At 44.1% G+C, this 20,154-nt stretch overlaps 1 protein-coding gene across 1 annotated transcript; it reads right to left on the reverse strand.

Annotated features, from left to right (window-relative positions):
- Positions 1–223: 223 nt before the first annotated feature.
- Positions 224–7,861, reverse strand: c28h19orf67 (chromosome 28 C19orf67 homolog). The gene is made up of 6 exons (XM_078531553.1): positions 7,381–7,861; positions 6,286–6,430; positions 4,840–4,940; positions 3,645–3,833; positions 2,224–2,379; positions 224–603 (listed from the first exon to the last, which is right to left on the reverse strand). The coding sequence occupies exons 1-6, from the start codon at positions 7,809–7,811 to the stop codon at positions 372–374; spliced, it is 1,254 nt and encodes a 417-aa protein (XP_078387679.1). The 5' UTR covers positions 7,812–7,861; the 3' UTR covers positions 224–371.
- Positions 7,862–20,154: the final 12,293 nt, after the last annotated feature.

Genomic DNA, 20,154 nt, shown 5'->3' on the forward strand with positions numbered 1-20,154 from the left:
TTGAGTTTTTGGGATTCTTCACTATTACTACAATACACACATCACTAGCAATACTCTTTGCTCAGTCAGTCATTAGCTTCTGAAAGAGCTACTATGCCCTGGACCATAATAGGCAACATGTTTAAAAGCCCAATACATGCCCCTCCCTCCCAAGTAGAATAAATTTCTCTACATTATAAACTAGTCAGAATAATTTTAATTCTTGTGACAAAAGTGTAACAGTTCAACTTTCTGCTCCATCTTGGGAAGCTGGTAGAAGAGTGCATCAAGCTGAAAGGGTGTTCTGCATTTTTTCTTCCCCAAATGAGTTGATGGCTGGTGCTAAGAAAATTAGGTTTACAAGAACGGGTCAAGTTGTAAAGGCCTCTGAATTAAAGCCCAGCTGAAACCACCTGGCAGGATGACGCTGGGAGGTCTGGGTGACTCTGGACGTCCAGGTAAGAGAATGGTTTTGATTTGGACTGGAACGTCCCTGAGAGGTCAGCTGATCTCTGACGCAGGAGAATGTCCACCAGGAGATCTGTAGCAGCGATCTGTGAGGGCTCCTCGAACCCAATGGTGATGAGGAGCTCATAATCACCACGAGGCTGCTTGTATAGAAACCTAAAACACACATAAATGGGTGATGTAGAGAACATGCAGGGGTTCTGTCAGAAACCATTTCCTGTGAACTATACCATGTTTTTTACAGTTACTGCACCAGAGCCAGTTTTTAATTTCTTAAAATAAAAAGAAACCAATAAACCTGTTCAGAGACCATTTGTGTTTTTTTTTCTAAATTAAAATTGTTTTCTGTATCTGGCATACATGCTCCAGTCCCCTTCGTTGCCTACTGGTCATGGAAAGTCTCAGCAGCCACTACATGCACCCTCTCCAGGACTACCTGGGTACCGGTGAGAATCAGGAGAAAGAGGGTGTTCAGAACAGATGTTCAGGTCCAGGAGCAGACCCACGAGGTCTTCCGACCTGCCCTTCCCCACACCTCTTGGGCAGCCAGCGTGGGACCGTAGTGCAGTCGGAAGTTGAACAGTTCCCGTTTTGTGTGATTAGTGAATTAAGTCACCGTTTGTAATTCTGAGCAATGCTTGCATGCCACTGCTCCTGTTCTGAATTCTCTCTCTACCTCCTCACACCCTCAGCACAAACAGCAGCCCTAAAAGACAATCCAGTTCACATTAAATACCTGGCTGGGCTTAACTTTTTTTTTTGAGAGAGCAGGGCTGTGGATGTCCTGTGCTAAACTGCAGTGGTGTGGTGCAACACTTCACTGTGTGATTCTGAAACAAAGTTTATTATTTCCTTCACTTGCGCTATTATATCTCTTTCGTTCTGCTGATTTATCTCGTGCGTTAGTGCCACTCCGGTGGAATAAAAGCCATGCAGTGTCTGCAGAAATGATTTATGGTTTTAATGATGGGAAGGTGCACACAGCTGAGATTATATGGGTTTGTTTTGGAGTTGTCTCCAGGCCCTGTACTTCTCTCTCATCCTCATCCAATAGGGATCCATTACCCCGCAGAGTACGATCATATTTCCATTGGTATGACAGCATAGGCAAAGTGCCTTATCCTCCCACTGGGAGCTGATATCCTATCCCCAGAAACCATTGAAGAATTTTTCTTTTGCAGAAAGACCGAGAGCAAAGCTGAAGAAGGGGACTGGACATGACGGTTATAAATATTTTGTTGTGGTTGGAACTCTTATTATTTCACCAGCCTAATTGATGGTTGATTACAAGTGCAGCACAATCCAACATGTTCTGGTTGTAGCTCTACTATGTTGTGGCTTTAGACACAAAGAGTGTAGAGAAAAATCTCTTCCTGCCCTGAAGCACTGATAATATAATAATAGCCACCTTTGACGTGGTTAAGTGTCCCAATCACAGCAGTGATTATATACCCAAAAGCTCAAGCTCCCAGGTAAGGTTGCCAGGTTAAAAGCAAGTGCAGTTAGGCTAGAATCAGGAATTCTGCAGCTGATCTAAGTAAGGGAGATGAAAAGGCTGATATTCCTATTCCTGATCGCTGTCCACCGCGGCCCTGCTGAAAAGAGCTATTTCACAAGGGAGGAGAAAGGGTACATTGATTGGCTGAGATGAAGTAGAGTGGGAGGAGATGGGTGGAGCATAAACACTGGCATGGATCAGCTGAGCCAAACGGCCTGTGTCTGTGCTGAACATTCTATCTAATTCTATAGAGGATAGAGCTCGAAGGCAGCAGTTACCAGCAAAGAAGATCTGGCTCCCCTGGAGATGGTTCTACTTGAATCCAGCGACCGATTGACCAGAGGCGTCTGCTTTTGGCAGCGGAAGGTGTACTTTTGGGGCCAGGCTGGCTGTTGTCCATTACTTGATTCGCCTCCTTGAAGCACAGGAAGTAACTGCATGATAACATAACAGGACAGTGAAAAAGCAAGTCTGAGTGATAGAGGAATTCATGTAGAAAATGCAACTGACATTGGCAATACACCTGATATAAGTCAACCAGCAATACTCAGAGCAGGTAAACTACATAAATCTATACATCATCATATAAAATAACATGGTTATAATCTTATAGCACGGGGAGGTTTTTTGGCTACCATAGAATAGATTCACAGAAGCGGATCATTCAGCCCATTGTGTCTCTGCTGCCTCTCTGCTAAACCAACTCAGCTAATCCCACTCCCCTGCGCTTTCCCCATAATTATACAATGGTTACAGCACAGAAGGGGACCATTCAGCCCATTGTGTCCATGCCCCTGTAAGATCGGTTCAATGCTGCAATTTTTTTCTCTTCAGGTGTTTATCCACTTCCTTTTTGAAAGCCATGGTTGAATCCCTGTCCCCACCGCACCCAGGCAGTGCATTCCAGATCCTGACCATTCATAAGGACATAAATAGGAGCAGGAGTAGGCCATTCAGCCCTCCGAACCCACTCAGCCATTCAATGAGATCATGGCTGATCTACTTCAACACTACTATCCCTTGATGTTTTTAATATGGAGAAATCTACAAATCTCTGGCTTGAACATACTCAACGACTGAACATTCTCAATGACTGAACATCCACAGTCCTCTGGGGCAGAGAATTCCAAAGATTCATCACCCTCTGAGTGAAGAAATTCCTCCTCATCTCAGTCCTAAATGGTCTGCCCCTTATTCTGTGTCCCCTGATTCTAGAACCCCTTCCCACCACCACCACCCCCCCACCCCCCAAGCCAAGGGAAACATTTTCCTGCATCTACCCTGTTGAGCCCTGTCAGAATTTTGTATGTTTGATTGAGGTCGCCTCTCACTCTTCCAAACTGGAGAATAAAGGCCCAGTCTATTTAATCATAGGACAATCCCTCCATCCCAGGGATTAATTTAGTGAACCTTCTCTGTGTTTAAAAAACAAGATTTTCCTCATGCTGCCCTTGGTTCTTTTGCCAATCTGTGTCCCTTTCACCAATGGGAACACTTTCTCTATCTACCCTGTGTAGACCCCTCATTAGTTTTGAACTCTTGCAAATCTCCTCATTAGTTTTGAACTTCTAGCAAATCTCCTTTCAGTCTTCCCTAAAGAGAAAAATCCCAGCTTCTCCAATCCATCCACGTTAACTGAAGTCCTTCACCCCTGGAACCATTCTCGTATTGCCGTTTTACCCTGTATATCTATACTTACTATTCTGTACATGGCTCTGTTGCATCCCCAAACGATGTTCCTTCACTGATATCCACATTCCACCGGATTTTCTTGAATAGCAGGGCTGGCTCCTTTGCTGCCGTGTAAGGCACAGGCATACAGTACCGGAAGGTGGAAACGCGGAACCAGTGTCCGAGGCGGAATTCTCCTCTGTAGAAGTAGCAGATACTGGAACGCCCGAGTTTTTTGTTTAAAAAAAGGAGAAAGATAGGAGTACGGGGTGGTTGGGGGGAAATGATTAGAACCTTTTGATTTACATCTCTCCCTCCTCCCCTCCAGAAAGAAACTACAGCTCATATAGTCCCTACCCAATCCATATTGTCAAAGGTTGTGTCCAATTCTCGATCCTACACATCAGGAAGGGTGTCAAAGCCTTGGTGGGGGGGCGGTTGCAGTGGGGGATTGGTTGGAATGGTAGCAGGGACAAGGAACTTCAGTTACTGGGAGAGACTGCAGAGGTTGAGGTGGTTCTACTCAGAGCAGAGAAGCTCAAAAGAGAAATTTAGTCAAGGTATTCCAAAATCACAAAGGGGTTTGATCGGGTAACTAAGGAGAAACTGTTCCAGTGACAGGAGAAATTGCTAACTGCACGACATAGGTTTAAGGTAAATTGGCAAAATGACCAGAGGGGAGATGAGGATTTTTTTAATGCGGTGACTTGTTTTGGTCTGGAATGAGCTGCCTGAAAGGGGAGTGGAAGTGGATTCAATTGTAAAGCTCGAAAGGGACTTGGATAAATACTTCCTTGGACATCCAGGCAGCTGCTGTGCGGCCTGGTTCAAATGGTTTTGCTGTGTCTTTGAGTTGAGGCAACAGGTTGCTCCAGGGGCCCGATCATTACCCTCGTTAGATATTTATTTCCCATAGAATTTGATTGTTTTCTCTTTGCAGCCTTAGGAAGTACTGAAGCCAAAACACATGGCTTCCCCAGCTGTGATCAACCAGCTCCACACAGGCTAAGAGCCTGGGACCATCTCAATATGTGTGGCTCACTACCAGACTAGGCAGTCCAGATCAGTAGGGGAGACTAGATCAGGATCAAACCGGACAATCTGGTCTCCTTGAGATAGTCGGCAGTTTGGAATGATTGATTTTACACGGCCGGATATTTTGCTGGATTGTGATTTTGTGTCCCAGTAAGACAGTGATGGCGATGGGCCAGGGTCCCCATTACCTGCAGGGGTCTGTCTCCTCCAGGGAGATGAAACCGAAGGATGCGTACATGAGGACCAGCTGTTCCAGATTCGAGGCCAGATGCTGGGAGAACTGCAAAAGCTGGGAAATAATAGTACAGATCAGGTGGACAGAGAGAAAACAAAAACAACAATACATATAGCGGGGGGACAGCCGACAGCACAAAAAGCACCAGAAATAAACCTACATCAGGATTCGTCTTTGCCTGGTTTGTGTCAAAGCCTATGTCAACCTGCTTGATGAGCAGAAATACTGACAATAAAATAGGGCGTAGGTCAGTGAAGGAATGGCTTCCCGAGCAACCTCACAGGTAAAAGCGCAAACAGAGAAGGGGAACGTGTCACGGAATCATCCATAGGTCCCCATCAGTCGGCCAACCCCCCTGATGCAGGACTTCAACAGGTTTTCATTTTACCTGAACTTTGTTTTTAAAAATACTTATTTTAAAATTCTCGTTTTGTGAATTCCCACCCCATGGACTCACCACTCCTTATCTCTGTAACCTCCTCTGGCCCCATAACCCTCCGAGAAATCTGCGCTCCTCCAATTCTTGAAGGCCTCTTGAACATCCCCAATCTTCATTACTCCATTATTAGTGGCTGTGCCTTCAGCTGCCTGGATCCTCCGCTCTGGAATTCCTCCCCCCCACCGACTAAAACCTCTCCACCTCTCTCTCCTCCTTTAAGACACTTCTTAAAACCTATCTCTTTGACCAAGCTTTTGGCTATCTGCCCTAATCTTTGGCCTGATGTCAAACTTTGTTTAATAATGTTCCTGTGAAATGCCTGACATTTTAACACATTACAACAGCTATATAAATACAATTGTTCTCTTCACCCAACATGAGCACACACAAACAGGCTTCTGGCAGGAGCCACTGTACAGTAATGAGGATCTCTCTAGTTTGCAGGTACAATATAGCACCTTATTGCTGCCCCAGAGAGTAGACTGAATCTTAGAAGTACCAAGAGAAAGACCATGCATTTATATAACATCTTTCATGACCTCAGGACTTTCCAAAGTGCTGTACAGCCAGTGAAGTACTTTTAAAGTACTGTCTGTTACTGTTGTACTGCAGGAAATGCAGCAGCCAATTTGCGCACAGCAAGCTCCCACAAGCAGCAATATGATAGTGACCAGGTAATCTGATGTTGGTTGAGGGATAAATATTGACCAGGACACTGTGAAGAACTTCCCTGCTATTCTTCAAAATAGTGCCATGGGAACCTTTATGCCAATCTAAGAGGGCATAACGGTTCAACGATTCATCCGAGAGATGGCACCTCCGGCAGTACAGCACTCCCTCAGCACTGGCACTGGGAGTGTTGGCCTGGATTCGGTTGTGCTGTTCAAACTTCCCCAAGTGGGCAGGACCAGCGCTGGAACCTTTGTCAAACGTGTTTCAATCTTATTCCTAAAGCATTACCCGTTTCTGGATATACTCAGGGAGAGGTTTCCTGTCAGAATGGATGCTGCGCGCCGTGGATTCCAGGTAGGCAAAGTATGGCTGGCACGTTTTCACAAAGATCGGCACGGCCCTGGCAAACTCTTCATTGTGGATTCGGTCTCTACTGCAGGGAAGGAAGCAGACTGAAGACTGTCAAGTAGCAGACACCAAAGAATTTGCTTATTGCCATTACAATCATTTTGCTGGAGAGGGGCATCTCACCGTGTGCCCTATTAGTTAACCTTTAAGCCTGGCTCTTCACTATCAAACCCATTGGCTCTGAACAATTGGCCCCAAGAGTCTATTGCCTTAACCTATGAGATTTAAGGAGAGAGCAAGATAGAGGGGAATGAGAGAGGAGAAAATCGGGTCAATTAGACATGAATCAGGTACAGAGAGAGAAATAAAGAGACGGAAAGGGGGATTGATTGAGAGGGAAGGGGAAAACAGACAGAAGGAAATGTAAGAAAGTATTTTAAAAATCTCTAACAACAATTTACCACATCTAAGAATGAAGCTTCACATTTTAAACTGTTCCTTTTCTGGGCAGGAGAGGTTGAATGGCATATCTTTCTAGAAAGTTACTTAGGCTGTTAAGTTCCTGCCCTAACTTCCTCAGTTGAGTTTTAATGGGTAATTAATGTGCAAATGCAGCAACTTTGGGAAGCTCATGGGGAGGTTGAGGGCGAGCTGTCATTTTTGCAAGGGTAATGGCGGACTGACGCAAATCGTCCAGCAATGTGTGGTGATTCGCAATTCAGCCGTTACCTCTCTCCCTCAACCAAAGGTTGCTGCATGGTTTACTCATTAATAACTATGAACACCTCCAAAATGGCCATGATTTTGGCGTGAAATTTAGGCCATCATGGTTCCGGCCATGAACTACACCTGCCTCCACAGCCATGTCAATCTTCAAGAGGCAAAACAAAAATACATTGGTCAAGGCCTCAGGTTCAGAAAGATAAAGCCAGCTAGCTGAAGAATTGGACAAAACAAGACGACAAGGAAAAAAGAATAGAATGAAACTTCATCTCCGTGAGAAAGAGTGAGAATAGAAGTGAGCTGTGCCAATACCTGTAGACCAGGTGTGTCTGGAACTCCTCTGCTTTCTTCAGCAGGTATTGAAGCTGCTGTTCTATTGGTTGAAGCTTCTCTTCCATTAGTGTGACATCATACTGAGGCACCTCGTCCTCGGGCCTATGTGGCTGTTCCTCCTTCCCGTGATGCAGTGGCAGGAATGTGTTATTGTTTGGGACTTGTGCAGCAGAGGCCTGTGAAGCCTGCATTGTTGAAGAGCTGGGATAGGCCGAGGCAGGGATGAAGACCTGGCTGTCCGTCCTCTGTTTTTCTTGAGTGGGCTGCCCCATTAACTGGTGCAGTTCAGTCTCCGTCCAGTGGGACCCTTTAGGTTCCGTGCTGACCACCTCCATTGAGCAGGAGCATTTTGGCTTATCTCTCCTCTTATATATCACGACATCATGTCCATTGGTAACATTTTCCTCCATTCTGTAAGTAATGAAGAAACGATTAACGCCAATGATTCCTTGGTTGGCCTGTGTTCCTGTGCAACAAGTCCTACTCAGGTTTGCCTAGTGTTGTCAGCCCAGCTGCCTTACCACACATTCGAGCAGACAAATAGAGTATAGAACTGGAAACTGGTTCTCCTGCTTACTCCCTCTGCTCCGGAATTCTATAAAGGCATCAGGAAGGGGGGGTGGTGGGAACAAGCTGACAATAATAAAGGTTATAAATACGAAGTTTGGAAGTATCTCCCAACCATTATATTTCCCTTTACTTTTACAAAGGCACATACAGAGATTCTCAGTGTCTGCAGTCCTCAAATACTTTACCTTAGTGACTATTTCTAACATGGAGTTAGAGAGTGAATGTGAGCAGGGTATTTGAGTATTGGGTCAAAAGATAATTGGCAAAAGAACCAGAAGGGAGTTTTTTTTTTTACCCAGGGGATTGTGTGATCCGGAATGTTGTGATGCGACTGAAAGGATGGTTGTCAAGTTCAAAACTAAATTGGATAAAGACTGGAAAGTGAAAAATTTGCAGTGTTATGGGGAAAGAGCAGGAGGAGTGGGACTAATTGGATAGCTCTTTCAAGGACCCAACACAGGCACAATTGGCCGAATTGCTTCTTTCTGTGATGTACAATTCAGTGGGCTATTCGGGACATCATTCTGGGTTCAAACACGCTTAAACAACCAGTCACTCAATACAACTCAGCACAGGGAAAGCTGACCGATGTTATCTTTCCCTAGCCTACAGAACCAATGTCAATTTTTAAAAATTCATTAATGGGATGTGGGCTTCGCTGGCTGGGCCAGCATTTGTTGCTGATCTCTAATTGCCCTTGAGAAGGTGGTGGTGAGCTGCCTTCTTGAATCACTGCAGTCCATGCGGTGTAGGTACACCCACAGTGCTGTTAGGGAGGGAGTTCCAGGATTTTGACCCAGCGACAGTGAAGGAACGGCCGATATATTTCCAAATCAGAATGGTGAGTGGCTTGGAGAGGAACTTCCAGGTGGTGGTGTTCCCATCTATCTGCTGCCCTTGTCCTTCTAGATGGTAGTGGTCGTGGGTTTGGAAGGTGCTGTCCAAGGAGCCTTGGTGAATTCCTGCAGTGCATCTTGTAGATAGTACACACTGCTGCTACTGTGTGTCGGTGGTGGAGGGAGTGAATGTTTGTGGATGTGGTGCCAATCAAGCGGGCTGCTTTGTCCTGGATGGTGTCAAGCTTCTTGAGTGTTGTGGGAGCTGCACTCATCCAGGTAAGTGGAGAGTATTCCATCACACTCCTGACTTGTGCCTTGTAGATGGTGGACAGGCTTTGGGGAGTCAGGAGGTGGGTTACTCGTCACACAATTCCTAGCCTCTGACCTGCTCTTGTAGCCACAGTATTTATATGGCTAGTCCAGTTCAGTTTCTGGTCAATGGTAACCCCCAGGGTGTTGATAGTGGGGGATTCAGTGATGGGAATGCCATTGAACATCAAGGGGTGCTGTCTTGTTGGAGATGGTTATTGCCTGGCACCTGTGTGGTGCGAATGTTACTTGCCACTTGTCAGCCTAAGCCTGGATATTGTCCAGATCTTGCTGCATTTGGACATGGACTGCTTCAGTATCTGAGGAGTCGTGAATGGTGCTGAACATCGTGCAATCATCAGCAAACACCCCCACGTCTGACCTTATGATGGAAGGAAGGCCATTTATGAAGCAGCTGAAAATGGTTGGGCCTAGGACACTACCCTGAGGAACTCCTGCGGTGATGTCCTGGAGCTGAGATGACTGACCTCCAACAACCATAACCATCTTCCTTTGTGCTAGGTAGGACTCCAACCAGTGGAGAGTTTTCCCCAATTCCCATTGACTCCAGTTTTGCTAGGGCTCCTTGATGCCACACTTGGTCAAATGCGGCCTTGATGTCAAGGGCAGTCACTCTCATCTCACCTTGGGAGCTCAGCTCTGTCTATGTTTGAACCAGGGCTGTAATGAGGTCAGGAGCTGAGTGGCCCTGGCAGAACCCAAACCATTGTAGACCTTTAACAGAGATTGGCTAACTCAAAGCAGACTGGAATTTGATCTCTATGGCTTTGTACAAGAACACGGGGGAAAAATACTCAGCACTTAAAATCAGCTCCAATATGTTCAAAGTTAATTACCCAGTGCGGGCTAAAGGGAAGAAGGAGCAAGAACAGTGTGTGTCTAAAATTCATGAATAAATGGACAGGGATTTAATTCACAAACTGTCAGCAATAATTCCATGTTAGGAAGACAAGCTGGAACATTCCAAGGCAAAGTAGGGGGGTGCGGGTGGGGTTTAGCATGCAACAGACTGGGGCTTGGTTAGCCTAGTTGACTACAGTGTGGTGCAGAATGATGCAAATGACAGAGGTTCAATCTCTGTGCCAGCTGTGATAGTTCATGGAGGCCTTCCTCCTCACCTTCCTCCACACTTGTGGAGTGATGCCACTCAAGCTCTGTAAAGCCAATTGTCTCTCTTTAATGGTGAGAGATGCCTATGGGTCCCTTCATTGTGGACTATAATTAATTACCTACTGACTTACACCTGTATACATCCATTTGGCCCAGTTTCCCTGTCACTCCAGCTGATTTGAAGGGATATGAAACCAAGTTATTTAGGATACAGTATTTGAATAATTTGGAGATAATGTGTTTTCAACAAATCAGCTCGAAGCAGATACCAGGTAACAGTGTCTGGCATCTTAATTCCATATGAGGCGAGGGGATCATTTAGAGAAACAAAGCACCAATTTGCTGGACAAATAGTTAAAACAAAAAGAGGAAGTAAATTTAGGAGCAGCCTAAATTTTAGGGGAAAATCTGTTCTATGAAATTAAAAAATTACTTGCAAAGTAAAAAACAGAAATGAACCAAAGGCCAAACAGAATCTGAAAGGGAAAACATAAATGGTTGTTTCAGACACAGAACCTTAAGCAGAACTCAGAACCCGTGTGAAAGATTCACCCAATTTTCCTTATCAGTTGCTGCTATTTATTTTCAACATTTTCGATGTATGTTTTTTTCTAAATTTCAAATGAGCAGATTAGCAAATTACTCTGTAATTTATCTTCTTTGCAGCAATAAGCTCTTTATTTCCATTAAAAATATCATTGAAAAAGCATCAGTACTTAGAAAACCTTACATAAGGAAACAATTAACCAAAAAAGGTAAACTTTCTATTGTGGCGTCCAGAAGTTAAAAAAGCAGAAAATATCTTAAATAGCAGCAATTTATAACAAAAACGTTTAGATGATTGTAACTTTTATTAGATAGAGGAAAGATTAATATTTTGAATTTCTGCAAAAGCAATCTTTTTCTTTAATCTTATCTAAAGTTTATTTTGCTTAGTATGGTTCTAACCTGCTGCAGTGTGGACTCCAGTCTCCTCCTTGCGGCTTCTGTTCAAATATCAACACAGGGCGCGCTCCCCGCGCAGCATGGCGGACACGCGCCTCAGAGAGGTTTCGATTCAGAAAAGGCGCGCGTTACCAGGGGAACGGTGCACGCGCTCGCTGCAGAACTGTCCCCCTGTCCCCCCCAAGAGAGGAAGAGAGCAGAGCCTGGGATTTTGTATCATTACATTAGGAATGTGCTTGGCTTTAGGATTGGGATTTTATATCAATACATTGGGAATGTGTTTGGTTTTGGGAGTGGATTTTATACCAATACATTGGGAATGAGGTTGGGATTTTATATCAATACATTGGGAATGAGATTGGGTTTAGGATTGGGATTTTATATCAATACATTGAGAATGAGATTGGGTTTAGGATTGGGATTTTATATCAATACATTGGGAATGAGATTGGGTTTGGGTTTAGGATTGGGATTTTATATCATTAAATTGGGAATGTGCTTGGGTTTAGGATTGGGATTTTATGTCAATACATTGGGAATGAGATTGGGTTTGGGTTTAGGATTGGGATTTTATATCATTAAATTGGGAATGTGCTTGGGTTTAGGATTGGGATTTTATATCAATACATTGGGAATGAGATTGGGTTTAGGATTGGGATTTTATATCAATACATTGGGAATAAGATTGGGTTTAGGATTGGGATTTCATTTTAAATTGAGAATGAGATTGGGATAATATATTAAATTGGAAATGATATTGGATTTAGGATTGAGATTTTATATTAAATTGGGAATGAGTTTGGGTTTAGGATTAGGATTTTGTATCACTAGATTGGGAACGTGATTGAGTTTAGGATCGAGATTTTATATTACATTGGAAAAGGGATTGGATTTATGATTGGGATTATATATTACATTGGGAATGAGATTGGATTTAGGATTGGGATTTGTGAATTAGGCTGAGTTGGGATTGTGTCCAAGGTTTTGATATGGGACAGTGATAGTTGGATGGGAATTTTGTTTGGAATTTTGATATTAGGTTAGGATGTAATGAGATTGGACAATTTTTATTTTTAAAATTCCTCAAAACCAGAATTTCATGGTTTAGGTGGTACACTCAAGGTGGCTTGATGAGGACACCAGCAGGCACCAGAGCATGTGTGCAAAATAGATGTAGCATGCACTGCCAGGTCAACTTTTATTTATAGAGCATCTTAATGTAATAAAACACCCCAAAACACTTCACAGGACCATTATCAAATACAATTTGGCACTGAGCCATTTAAAAAGATATTCGGACAGATGACAAAAATCTTTGTCAGTGAAGTAGCTTTTAAGGAGAATCTTAGAGGTAGAGAGGCTGAGGTGTTTAGGGAGGGAGTTGGGAATTGCAGCATTTAGTGCTTAGCCAGTTGACAGAAATATTGGAACGACGTTGGAATGTGCAAGAGGTCAGAATTGGAGGAGCGCAGAGATCTTGGAGAGTTGTGGGGCTGGGGGAGGTTAGAGAGGTAGGTAGGGGCGAGGCCATGGAGAGATTTGAACACAAAGATCAAGACCATCACTTTCAGTTGTTGAACAAGAACTGAGTAAATGGGACAACATCAAGTTTTTAACAACATTTCCAGAAATACAGAAAAGATGGAAGCAAACTCTCCCAGAGCCACACGAAGTTTAATGAAGACAGGCTGTATGTTGGATCACTGCAGGACAGAGGATGCAGAAAAATGCTGACGGTGATTAATGAAGTTGGGTGGTGTTAATTTTCCTGGCAGCAACTATTACAGAACTCTCTATATTAAGTAGGAGGGTAGTGATTTATAAAATAAATGCATAATTGTACTTATAGATGACTCCATTTTAGTATCCAGCGCAGAATTCAATTTGTCTCGTTTGTGGGATGGAGGTGCAATATGCCAAACTTGCCTCATGGATGTGCCCCTGTCCCAAATCTGGGCACTTGGGTATATTCCCACATTATGAATTGCTATTTATTGCATCCACAGGGTATTCTCTGCACTGTCTGAACATGAGTACACTCGCTTGACCCACATACAAATACCATAACAGACAGCCTTGAAGTTTGAAATAAAAGCAGAAAATGATGATATTCAGCAGGTCTGGGAGCATCTGAGGAGAAAAATACAGAATTAACTTTTCAGGTCAAAGTCCCTTCCCTCAGCCCTTGAAGTTTATTGGATTGCATAATAAAGGTGAAAAAAGGAAGTTTTAAATTCTTAAAGATTGATCTAAAGATGGTTTGAGATGAAGAGGGGTGGGAGGAGGCTCTTGTGGAATATTAATGTTGTAATATACCTTTAATGTGTAGGAGCATGGCATCACTAGAAAGGAAGTGTGTCATACAATCCAGTTTTAGTTTCACTTTTGCTCTTAAGCAGAGCGCAGCACAGACAGCTCTGCTGCTGACGTGTCTTCACACTTTATGCCTCTGTCACATTCCCAGGTGCCTAGTCTCAATAAATGAACACACAATGTGTGATTGGTGCCTTTATATCATTATAACACACATGACAATTAATACTGGTATAGACCAATCGGGCCGGTTTCTGTGTAAATTCCATGTGACCTGTCCTGTGAACACCCTTTCCCGCTTTACTGTCGAGCTAAAAACTATGGCAATCTGGGAACGTCACATACAGTTCAAAATGAAGCTGTGAATGGAATATTAAACCTTGTTCTTGTACATTGCTGTGCGAATTTAGTTTCATTAATGTCATCTAGTCTTCTTCGAAAGATCCACACTCTGAGAAATGATGTGTTGGAATATTGGTAGCACCAGGCCTGCCTTGTTCCAGCCACATTCTCACTTATAGAAACATAGAAAATGGGAGCTGGAGTAGGTCATTTGGCCCTTCAAGCCTGCTCCGCCATGCAATATGATCATGGCCGATTCTCTATCTCAATGCCACAGTCCCGCTCTCTCCCTATACTCCTTGACACCTTTAGAGCCTAGAAATCTATCTATTTCCTTCTTAAATATATTCAGTGACTTGGCCTCTACAGCCCTGTGTGGTGGAGACTTCCACAGGTTCACCACTCTGAGTGAAGAAGTTTCTCCTCATCATAAGTTTAGTTCCTTAGTCTATAGTTGTAGTTTTCCGACACTGTAAGGCAATTTTAGCAGTGACATTAAGGTAGTTCTTATTTTGATGAATGTAGCCTTTAAATTTCAAAGTGAGAGTTCTCTATTTGAGATTAGTATGAATAGAAACATAGAATTATAGGATGGTTACAGCATAGGGGAGGCCATGCAGCCCATCGGGTCCATGCTGGTTCTCTGTAAGTTATCAGTTCAGCTAGTCTCGCTCCCTTGCCTTCTCCCGCGGTAGCCCTCAGAATTCCTCTCTCTTCAGGTAGTTATCCAATTCCCTTTTGAAAGCCAGGATTGACCCTGCCTCCACCACAATTTCAGGCAGTGCATTCCAGATCCTGACCATTTGCTGCCGGTAAAAATTGTTTTTCCTCATGTCACCATTGGTTCTTTTGCCGTTCACCTTAAGTGGAGAGAGACAGAAAAAAGACTTACATTTTAATAGCACCACTCCTGCCCTCAGAACATCCCAAAGGGCTTCATGGGCAGTGAACCACTTTTGAGGTACAGTCACATGACAGTCAAAATTAGGCAGCAAGATCCCAAAAACAGCACGGAGATAAATGACCAGTTAAAAGCAAAACACTGCGGATGCTGGAAATCTGAAACAAAAACAGTAAAGGAAAAACTCAGCAGGTCTGACAGCATCTGTGGAGAGAGAAAAACAAAGTTAATGTTTTGAGTCCACATGACCCTTCTTCAGAGCCATTAACTTTGTTATTCTCTCTCCACAGATGCTGTCAGACCTGCTGAGTTTTTCCAGCATTTTCTGTTTTTGTTTTAGATGACCAGTTAATGTGTTTTGGTGGTACTAAATATTTGCCAGGACACTAGGTGCAATCCCCATGTGAAACATTCATTTTCTAAGATTGTCAAATATACTACAGTAGAAAACGATTCTGGAGTATCTTTCTAAGAGGACTTTTTTTCTAAATCAGCACGATACAAGTCTAAACCTCTACCAGATTGGTGCAGTGTTTCTTGAATAACAGGTTCCCTGTTCACGTTCTTTGCTGCTTAGTATACTCCTTACATGCCCATGCAACTTAACTTCTGATTTCAAAATCAATCCTTGGTAGTTTTTTTTCTTCCTCGGAATAAAAGGTAACCTCTCTTAAAATGCTCATAAAATATGCCTCGTGGTATACACTCCATAACCCAATGTACTGCAATTGTCTGCCTGGTTTTTTTTAGGTAACTGTTAGCATTTCAACCTGACAATAAGATTTTAGCTGTGTGTGGATGGTATGTGTACAGGAGTGTGTGAAGCATCCATTAGATTCCAGACATCGCCCAGCAAATATCACACTTCCAAGTTTCACATTGTGCTACAGAGGAAGGGAAATCTTTGAAAAAAAGGAAGTCAATTATTGACTCGAGCCTGATATTTATAAGTTTTATAAATGTCTGTAGACTAACCTCAGTAGGCACAATTATCTGAATTTGCTTATTAATAGGGATGACCCTAATGGGTCAAACTACAATGTGGCTCTATATCTCGTGTGCATTCCAGAGCGCAAACTACCTGTGGGCATAGAGTTATAGAGGTCTACAGCACAGAAAAAGGCCTCTCAGCCCATCAAGTCTACGCCAGTCAAACAAGTACCTAACTATTCTAATCCCATTTTCCAGCACTAGACCCATAGCCTTGTATGCCATGGCATCGCAAGTGCACATCCAAATACTTCTTAAATGTTATGAGGGTTTCTGCCTCTACCACCCTTTCAGGCAGTGAGTTCCAGATTCCCACCACCCTCTGGGTGAAAAAATTCTTCCTCACATCCCCTCTAAATCTCCTGCCCCTTAGCTTAAATCTATGCCCCCTGGTTATTGATCCCTCCACCAAGGGGAAAAGTTCCTTCCTGTCTACACTATTTATGCCCCTCATAATTTTATACACCTCAATCATGTCCCCTCTCAATCTCCTCTGCTCCAGGGAAAATAACCCCAGTTTATCCAATCTCCCCTCATAACTAAAACTCTCCAGCCCAGGCAACATCCTGGTAAATCTCCTCTGCATTCTCTCTAGTGCAATCACATCCTTCCTATAATGTGGATTCCAGAACTGCGCGCAATACTCTAGCTGTGGCCTAACCAGCGTTTTATACAGTTCCAGCATAACCTCCCTGCTGTTATATTCTATGTCTCGGCTAATAAAGGCAACTATTCCATATGCCTTCTTAACCACCTTATCTACCTGTCCCACTACCTTAAGGGACCGGTGGACATGCACACCAAGGTCCCTCTGATCCTCGGTACTTCCCAGGGTCCTACCATTCATCGTGTATTCCCGTGCCTTGTTTGTCCTGCCCAAGTGCATCACCTCACACTTATCTGGATTAAATTCCATTTGCCACTGATCAGCCCATCTGACCAGCCCGTCTATATCCTCCTGTAATCTAAGCCTATCCTCCTCACTATTTACCACCCCACCAATTTTCGTGTCATCTGCGAACTTACTGATCAACCCTCCTACATTCAAGTCTAAATCATTTATATATACCACAAACAGCAAGGGACCAAACACCGATCCCTGTGGAACCCCACTGGACACAGGCATCCAGTCACAAAAACACCCCTTGGCCATCACCCTCTGCTTCCTGCCACTCAGCCAATTCTGGATCCAATTTGCCAAATTGCCTTGGATCCCATGGGCTCCTACCTTCGTTATCAGTCTCCCATGCAGTATAGAGGGACACCCTATAGTCAAGTATTTAAAAATAAATAAACAAAGAGTCACTTGTAGTACAGAGTTTGAGTATTGCTGAAAAGAGAGACATGCTGTCAAAGCTTTTCGCCTTGCACTCATCAGGACAAACACAAGAATACCAAATTTCAAAGGGAGCAACAATTTATGCTACATGAGAAAAAGGTGCAGATTATGGGCTTGATGGGGATGATGAAATAAAAATACAAACTGACAATAGGAGTTGGGGGGGATGGGGGTGCGGTGGGTGCAGCTGGTGGGAGAAGCAGGTTTGAAAGGACGCTACCCAAAAGATTGTCCTTTTAGATGCTGACCATTTTGTATTTCCAGAAAGTTCTGTCTCTATATTTCATCTTATTGACAGACCTGCTGCAGTATCTCCAGCATTTCCCCATCCAACTGAAACCAGCTCTAAGTTATTGGTAATGAAATCATGCAATTGTACAGAACAGGAGGCCATTCAGCCCATAGTGTTTTCAAAGAGCCGGCACAGTAACAATCTAATTATTCCCACATCCCTACCTTTTGCTCATATCTCTGCAACTTGCTCTTTTTTAAAGTATTTATCAAATTCTCTTTTGTAAGTTACTGTTTCGGGCAGTGCATTCCAGGTCACAACAACTTGCTGTGCTAAAACATCTACTCATCTGTCCCTTAGTTCTTTTGCCAATTACCTTAAATCTTGTCCTCTGGTTACCAACCCTCCTGCCAGTGGAAACAGTTTCGCCTAATTTTGCCAATCATGATTTACTCCCTCCACCACCGACGCACAGTGGCAGCAGTGTGTACCATCTACAAGATACACTGCAGCAACTCATCAAGGCTCCTTTGACAGTAACTTCCAAACCTGCAACCTCTATCATCTACAAGGACAAAGGCAGCAGATGCATGGAAACACCATCCCCTGGAGGTTCTCCTCCAAGCCACTCACCATCCTGACTTGGAAATATATCGCCGTTCCTTCACTGTCACTGGGTTAAAATCCTGGGACTCCCTCCTTAACATCACTGTGGGTGTACCTACACCACAGGGACTGCAGTGGTTCGAGAAGGCAGCTCACCACCACCTTCTTAAGGGCAATTCGGGATGGGCAATAAATGCTGGCCTAGCCAGTGACACCCACATCCCATGAATGAATATATATAAACAAACGGATTTACTCCAGCAAATTCCTCGATAATTTTGAAATTGCTCCTCTTCAGATGACTGCCTGACCAAGGTCGCCACCAACGGATTCAGGTACCATGCAGACGAGGGGGTCACTGGGCCCCACTGCCGGCCCTCCTCCCTGGCTATGTCCGTGCTCATATGTCCCTGCATGGAGAGGGAGCATGGAGTATCCACTGGTAAAGCCCTGTTGCCTTGTATGACTAGTGGGTACCGCAGCAACCGAAGTGCATGAAGGACACCAGCAACAATGTTTCGTCCTTAGGAACAGGAAGAGGCCATTCAGCCCGTTGAGCCTGTTCTGCATTCAATGAGATCATGGCTGATCTGCGACCTAACTCTACACACCCACCTTTGCCCCATATTCCTTAATATATTTGGTTAACAAAAATCTACCCATTTCAGATTTAAAATTAACAATTGATATAGCATCAATTACCAACTGCGGAATTGAGTTCCAAACTTTCTAGCATCTCATCAGCACCTCATCTTCCGACTAGGCACTTTACAGCCTTCCGGACTGAATATTGAATTCAACAATTTTAGATCGTGAACTCTCTCCTCCATCCCCACCCCCTTTCCGATTCCCCCCCCTTTTTTTCCAATAATTTATATAGATTTTTCTTTTCCCACCTACTTCCATTATTTTTAAATGCATTTCCATCCATTGTTTTATCTCTACCTTTTAGCCTTTTTTGATTCCTTCACCCCACCCCCACTAGGGCTATCTGTACCTTGCTTGTCCTCCTTTCTACCCTTAATTAGCACATTCGTCAGATAATATCACCACCTTCAACACCTCTTTGTCCTTTTTGTCTGTGACATCTTTTGGTTATCTCCACCTATCACTGGCCCTCTATCCAGCTCTACTTGTGCCACCCCCCCCCCCTTAAACCAGTTTATATTTCACCTCTCTTCTATTTTTACTTAGTTCTGTTGAAGGGTCCTTCGGACTCGAAACGTTCACTGTGTTCCTCTCCGCGGATGCTGCCGGACCTGCTGAGTTTTTCCCAGCTATTTTTGCTTTTGTTCCAAACTTTCTACCATGCTTTGTTAATTAAGTTCTGTCGAAGGGTCACGAGGACTCGAAACATCAACTCTTATCTTCTCCGCCGATGCTGCCAGACCTGCTGTGTTTTTCCAGGTAATTCTGTTTCTGTTTTGTTAATTAACTATTCATTTAAAAAGGTCAGCCTTTCATCGTTTAAAAAAAAAACTATGCCCTCTGGACTTTTCACCCAGTTCGGAACAGTTTATACCCTATCCCATTGCTCTTAATGTCATGAAAGCTTTGATCACACCACCCCCCACCCCCTACCCCCCCCCAACCCCCAGCCCCCAGCCCTTCTAAATTCCAGGGAATACCACCCTAGCTTGTGTGATCCCTCTGTGTAATTTAACGCTTTGGAGTGCAGGTATTATTCAGGTAAATCTGCACTCCAGCAATGACTGCAGTGCAAAAAAGGAATGCATAGGCTGCAAAAGCACTTGGATAAATCCTATACATGCCAGCCTGTCTCCTTCCTTTATGTCAGTCCCTCGGCAAACCCATAGACCCTATAATCCCAGGGTATGGTGCCCCATAGACCCTATAATCCCAGGGTATGGTGCCCCATAGACCCTATAATCCCAGGGTATGGTGCCCCATAGACCCTATAATCCCAGGGTAAGGTGCCCCATAGACCCTATAACCCCAGGGTGTGGTGCCCCATAGACCCTATAACCCCAGGGTGTGGTGCCCAGGACCTGCTGACAGACCTCGAGCTGTGTGACCTGAGCAGGGCTGCTCCACTGGCTGTGGCTTCACCTTCGGAAGCCTCCCCGCCGCTGCTGCTGCTGCTGCTCCTGCCCCGGTTCCTCATTTCAGACACTCCACCCTCCCTCCCCTGGAGCTCCGCGAGGCTGGAGCTGGATGCGTTGCTAGGTGACTGGGATGTGACATTGAGTCCCGCCCCCTCCGAGGGGAGGGGGGA

The sequence above is a fragment of the Cetorhinus maximus genome, chromosome 28 (genome assembly GCF_964194155.1).
Source record: "Cetorhinus maximus chromosome 28, sCetMax3.hap1.1, whole genome shotgun sequence".
In the NCBI taxonomy this organism is placed as follows: domain Eukaryota; kingdom Metazoa; phylum Chordata; class Chondrichthyes; order Lamniformes; family Cetorhinidae; genus Cetorhinus; species Cetorhinus maximus.

Bases quoted from the DNA above. Each gene is read 5' to 3' on its own strand.
- c28h19orf67 (XM_078531553.1), bottom strand. From the start codon at position 7,811: ATGGAGGAAAATGTTACCAATGGACATGATGTCGTGATATATAAGAGG. The intron at 4,941-6,285 runs GTAATGCTTTAG...ATTATTTCCCAG, and splicing joins CTGAGTATATCCAGAAACGG to CTTTTGCAGTTCTCCCAGCA. The intron at 3,834-4,839 runs GTAATGGGGACC...CGGGCGTTCCAG, and splicing joins GAGGAGACAGACCCCTGCAG to TATCTGCTACTTCTACAGAG.